We start from the raw sequence: 6,000 nt of genomic DNA, 5'->3' as shown, positions 1-6,000 counted from the left end.
CCTAACCCTAACCCTAACCCTAACCCTAACCCTAACCCTAACCCTAACCCTAACCCTAACCCTAACCCTAACCCTAACCCTAACCCTAACCCTAACCCTAACCCTAAACCCTAACCCTAACCCTAAGTCGTAGCCGTCAAAATAAAGCATAAGCAATGTCAATTCAATCAACAATCAATCAATAACGTAATAATCGTACACTCCCTGTCAAAGATAATCACCCCGTATGCCCTCTACTTCTTCGTAAACTTAAACTGATCCTCCGTAACCCCCTTCCCCATCGCCGCGGTCGAACTAACCCCCCCGCCAATAACCTTCAACAACCCATCAACATACTCCGCCCCACTCCACCTCTGATGCGTCAAAACCTCAACCCCAGCCTCGCGTTCAGGTTCCTGCACCATCTCGACGTAAGCTTTCATGCCTTCCTCCGCATACCTCCTCGCAAAGGTGTCGACAGCCAATGCAGTCGTGTGCAATCCAGCGAGCGTGATGAATTGCCACACGAATCCCAACTTGCCCAATTCCCAAATATAAGCCTTTTCCTCCTCGGGAGAGAGACCCGCGGCGGCCCAGTTGAAGGAGGGGGAGAGGTTGTATGCTAGCCACTGTTCCGGCCAAACAGCATGCACACCCTCCGAGAACTCCCTCGCTTGGGAGAGAATCGGTTTCTTGGTCTCCATCCACAACAAATCCGCGAAAGGTGCGTAAGCGACAGCGCGGTTAATCGCACACTGCGTTCCACCCTGGTACCTGTAATACCCCTCCCTCGTACGGGGCGCATCCCAGTCCCAGTAGACATCAGCACCCGTAATCGACTTTGCAATCGCCTTCTTCTCCACAATGGTCTTATCCTTCGCCAACTGCTCATACTTCTTCAACACACCGTCCTTGTTCGCAGCGGTAACAGACCTCTCAATCGCCTCCCGAACCGCATCATCAAACAACCTCAACCCCGCCTTCTCCGTCCAATCATCCTCAATCTTCTGGAGCGCTTCGCCATTCAAGCCCTTCTCCTCCGCCTCCGCCATCAGATCCACAAGCGGCTTGAGGTCCGGGTTCGTAGATCCAAGAACGTAGGCATGATCCCTCTTATCAACCGTACTCGTAATCAACGTCGCAGCCTCCGAATCCGTACGCGCAACGACGGCACAATCAACACCCATGATATCACACTGCAACCTCGCCGCCACGAGACGGTTGATATGCTCACTAATAGGCACCAAGACTTTACCGGCCATGTGTCCACACTTCTTCGTACCCGGAGCTTGATCCTCGATATGAATCCCCGCGGCTCCACGCTCGACAAACATCTTGGTCAACTTCATCACGGCGGTAAGACCTCCGTGGCCGGTATCTGCATCCGCTATAATCGGACGCAAAAAGTCGATGAAGGGTTGCTTTGCGCGGTCTTGCGGCGACAATCCGAGACGCGCACTGCGCTGCTTGCGATCATGGAACAACTGTGCCATAAACAAATGCTCGACCTTATTCGGCACCGTATCCATAGGATAATCCGCCAAATCCGGCCCAGGCTCATTGGATGTCGACGCAGTCGAGGAAGATTGCCAGCCACTGACATAGACCGTCTCCAAATACTTGGCCATCTGTGTAACATGAATCGGGTCGAGAGCACCGAACGTGTGAGACGGCGTTCCCTCCTTGAAACGCTTGTCGAGGAGGGAGTAGAGTTTCTTGGCTTGTTGGTTGGCGGGGTAAGTAATCGTGACCGTTCCACGCTGCTTGACGACATCCTCGGCGCTGTAAGGCCTCTTGGTCTTCTTCCACCTGGGCTCCGTCCACCATTTCTTCACCTGAGCGACCTGATGGTCATAGTCGCGTTGTTCTTGTTCGAGGTCGATGGTTGAGTAAGCCATTGTGTTTGGTAATGGGAGAAAGTCGAGGAAGGGTTGGAGGGAGGCCGCTCTTTATACCGGGGCATCACATCACATCACATGTTTCAGCAATTGATTTGAGTTTCTCGGCGGAGAGGGACGATGACGGAGCTGCGGGAGAATGGAGTTGCCTGTTTGGGCATGGGCGCCGCTAAACCCCAGACCCGGGGTGCAGCCTCGGGGGAACGGGATTTGCGTGAATGTTGTGGATGCACGTGGGTGAGTCGCGGTGATACTTGGGAGAGGGAGTTCACCGTTACATTCAATTCTATAATACTCCATTGCACTCATGCCTCCCCATCCCCATCGCCAATCATGAACACTGTCTTCGGCGTATCCTTCAAACTCTCCTTCCTCCTCTCCTCCGCCGCAAGAGCCATCTCACCCATCCCCTGTCCCTCTCCCTCACCACCTCCGGTAGACCCAACAGGCGTAACGGCCCTCCTTAACGCATCCACCGCTATCTGAGCCAAACTCGCCGCCGAACCATGTCCACTCGTCAACTTGGCCGTACTCGCTTCCGAAGCCGGACCGGTGCGGGATGAAGGGCGATACCCAACTTCGAAAAGACCTGGAATAGCGTACGGTTCCTGGGCCGCACGGACAGTGGTGTACTCAACCACCGGTGATGTAGCCGGGCTCGCCTCCTGAACCTGGAATGATGGGACAGGAGGCGGGACTTCATATTCCTCCACCGGCGCCTGAACCTCGATCGTCCCCGGACTCACCAACCTCTCCTCAGGCTGCACAGCCAGGACTTCGTCGACACCGCTGTCACTGCTTCTACTCGTGCACATAACACTCGGCGTCCCAACCCTCGTCGACGCATAACTCCCAATCACCGGACTAGGCACATCCTCAACCTGCCCCGGCACAGCCCTTAACCACCGCTCAACACCAGGTCCCCTCACCGGCATCGGCGCAATGACTTCTTCCTGCAACATATACCGCGGCGGAGTCGGAGCCGGACGATCGCGATGGAACGGACGGCGTTGCTGCCTCGGGGGCTCGTGGAAGGGGTACTCCTCGCCTTCGCGGGCGCGGTAGGCGGAGATGTGGGTGGGGTCTTGACGGGCGAGGACGGTTTCCAGGAGTCTGGCTTGTGTGGTGGGGGTTATCCATCCGCTACGGGTGACTGGGGATGGGAGGAGTCTCAAACGTTCAGCGACCATGTTGCGCGGCTCAACGAAAGGTTCGACAGGCTCGTTGGCTGAGATATCAATCATGTGCGAAGAATCATAGCCCTGCTCACAACTGCGCTCCAACGGGGCAGTATCATACGACTCTTCCGCTCTTTGCACCGGCTGCTCCTCAACCGAGACCTCACTCTCACTCTTGCTCTGCCCGTGACCATTCATCAGCGCAGGATGCAAGAGAACCTCACCACCACTCGGCCTCCTAGGACGACCATCTCCAAGCGGACTAAGTGGGTTGCGCCTGTACCGTTCAGGAATAATCTCCGGCGTATCAGGACTCCATAAATCAAACTGAGGCGGCGGCCTGAAACTGCCATCAGGCAACCTACGCAAACCCCTTGGAGTGGGTACTCCCTCGTTCATACGAGGCCTGCTGCGAAAATGATGACGCGTCCTTGTCCTCGTTGAGGTTTCAGCCGCTTCAGGTATCTCGATGTGACTCGGTCCCAGAGCAGCACGGCCATTGTTCAAAGGCGGCCAATACTGTTGCTGTTCAATCGAAGGCGACTCCTGAGCTGTGACATACGACTCTGACTCTCTTGCCAGGCTAGCGTCCTCCACCGGCAGACCATTCACAACACCAACATCAACACGTGCTGGTGCTTCCAGCCCCAAAACATTGCCTTCCATCGACCCCTCCTCCACATCCATCCTCGGCGGTGCCGTATGCGCATGCTCCAAAAGCGGCTGCTGCCTCTCCCTCGCCGCCATCGTATATCTATTCGCAGCCGTAACCCCCCTCGAACTCCCCTCCCCATTCTGCCACAGCTCCGCAAAACTCGGCACACACGCCGCCTCATCCAGGCGCTGCAGCTCCCTCGTAGCCCTCTCCAATTCGGCCCGGAGTTCTTGATCGTTATAGCTCCCAAGTCGTGCAATGAGCGCTTCGTTTGGATCGCGAGAACCATTGACGTTGGATCCAGATTCACTCGGGCGCATAGAGTTACGCGAAGCGGTTTGGCGTGAAGATGGTGGAAGAGTGTCCGCGTCGTGAAACCATCCCGACTGCGCAGAATAGAAGTACTTCCTCCCACCTTCGCTCACCATCGGAGTCCTGACATCTTCGATACCAACAACAGGCAAGGCTCTCGGTACGTGGGCCGTCTCGTCAACGGGCATCCGCACATTCGTCGGAATCACCGGTCCAGGTGTCCCACCATCCAACTGACTCCTCGTCTCCGGCTCATCCGCAGTACACTCAATTGCATCCTCACCCTCCCACTGTGCCATCTCCTCCGGCGTAGCCCGCTTCTTGCCCTTCCTATCTTTCTTCTCTTCCTCTTCTCCTTCCACATTAGTGCGACTGCTTCCGATCGTAACACCACCCACGGGATGACCAGGAGGGACCGCAACCCTCGTCTCCGATGCGGGGCGGGCGAGAAAGACGTCCTCAGCAGTATGGGACTCAACTCGACCCATCGCCGTGACCTCATCTCTCAACAGCCCATACGGCGTCGGGAGACGCTGAAGACCAGGCCCAACACTCAGCGAACGTTCAGAACCAACAGACCTGACATTCTCCGCCGGCCTCCACTCCTGAAACTGCACGGGATGGGGACCCGCAGAACCACCTTCACTCCCATAAGCCTGCCAAACAGTCTCAACCTCACGCCAAACACGTCGATATCTCTCCAACAAGGGATCCTGAGGCAACGAACGGCGCCGCCGCAACTCCGGTCTAACCCGCGAACGACTCCTGGACACGTCGAGGCTCCTCGGTAAGTAGCACGCACGTCCAAGACGCTGAAGGCCAATACTCGAAGAAACGCGAGAGACAGAACCTGACGGTGCCTGAGATCCCGGTTCGTCGCGTTGGATAAAAATATACCTGCGCAACATCTCTGCCCAATTCCTCAATGCCTCTCTCGTCCACGGCTCCTCGCTCCCGAAGACAGACCATCCACTAAACATCTCCGACCCACTACCTGACGACTCGTCGACGTTGACCCCAGGGGTGCCACCAGGACTGACATAATACAGCCCCGGATACAACGCAGACGGATAATGATGCGGAAGAGGGTTGTTCGTTTCAACAGCCGTGTACTCCACTCCCGGATTAAGCACAGACGAATACGTCTGAGCCTCCGGCACATGTGTCTGTGTCGAGTCGAGATGATGCGCGAGATCGAATTGATCACTCAAACTTTGCCCCTCGGTTGAATTGGACCACCCTTCAACGTAAGGGACCGAAGACGCTGTTTCGGCAGCCTGATCAAAATCAGCAGCCATGATGCTCAACGTCTGCTCCGCAGCCTGATCAGGGTCGACAATCATGCTGAGCATCAAGGCTGTTGAGAGCGTGACAGTTGAGGCTTCCGTCTCGGTGAGGACATCAGGCTCGGTGGCATCGGTGTCGAGAGCAGAAGGGTTGTTCTCGGTAGGTGAAGCCGATCCTGGAAGTTTCCGTTAGCATATGTCCGCATTCACATAGCTTACACTTACCCCCAGTGGCAGAGTCGTCTGGTAGAGCGCTCAACGCAGCGTCGTCTTCATCTGTAAGTGGAATCATCAGCATATACAGCATGTAAACTGCCCATCTTTCCACCTTACCAATACCATCGTCTTCATCATTGCGAAGAGGAGTGTACCTGGACCTCTCCCTCCCGTTGATCTGCAACACGCGGTTATTGACGTACGAACCGCTGGCTTTCAGCTGCTGCGACATCGTGTATGCTGTCCAATTGCAAAATCAAAAGACCGAAAATATCAGTAAATGCTTCTTTGAAGACGAAAAACAACCGCCAGATGCAAAGTAGCTGGATAAATGCTATCTGTCGAACGCCGACCAATCCAAAAAGGAGACAATTGCTGTGTTAAAGATACGATGAACAATGAAGAAGAAGATTGTGAGTGAAACCACTCTATTGCAAGGAAGAGCAAGGGAAGAAAAGCAAGCGAAAGTGCTGGAA

The 6,000-nt window shown here is 55.3% G+C and overlaps 2 protein-coding genes across 2 annotated transcripts; both read right to left on the bottom strand.

Annotated features, from left to right (window-relative positions):
- Window positions 1–233: 233 nt before the first annotated feature.
- Window positions 234–1,877, bottom strand: SAICODRAFT_10125 (isocitrate lyase; the record flags this gene model as incomplete). The annotated part of the gene is made up of 1 exon (XM_019165178.1): window positions 234–1,877. The coding sequence occupies one exon, from the start codon at window positions 1,875–1,877 to the stop codon at window positions 234–236; it is 1,644 nt and encodes a 547-aa protein (XP_019021446.1).
- Window positions 1,878–2,170: 293 nt separating this feature from the next.
- On the bottom strand, window positions 2,171–2,747 carry SAICODRAFT_32061 (uncharacterized protein). The gene has a single exon (XM_019168095.1). The coding sequence runs from the start codon at window positions 2,690–2,692 to the stop codon at window positions 2,183–2,185; it is 510 nt and encodes a 169-aa protein (XP_019021445.1). The 5' UTR covers window positions 2,693–2,747; the 3' UTR covers window positions 2,171–2,182.
- Between the last annotated feature and the right edge of the window lie 3,253 nt (window positions 2,748–6,000).

This window comes from Saitoella complicata (assembly GCF_001661265.1).
Source record: "Saitoella complicata NRRL Y-17804 unplaced genomic scaffold SAICOscaffold_27, whole genome shotgun sequence".
Taxonomy (NCBI): Eukaryota; Fungi; Ascomycota; class Saitoellomycetes; order Saitoellales; family Saitoellaceae; genus Saitoella; species Saitoella complicata.
This window is presented reverse-complemented; position numbering and strand designations above follow the sequence as displayed.

Coding starts and splice junctions, on each gene's coding strand:
- SAICODRAFT_32061 (XM_019168095.1), bottom strand. CDS start 2,692: ATGTGCACGAGTAGAAGCAGTGACAGCGGTGTCGACGAAGTCCTGGCT.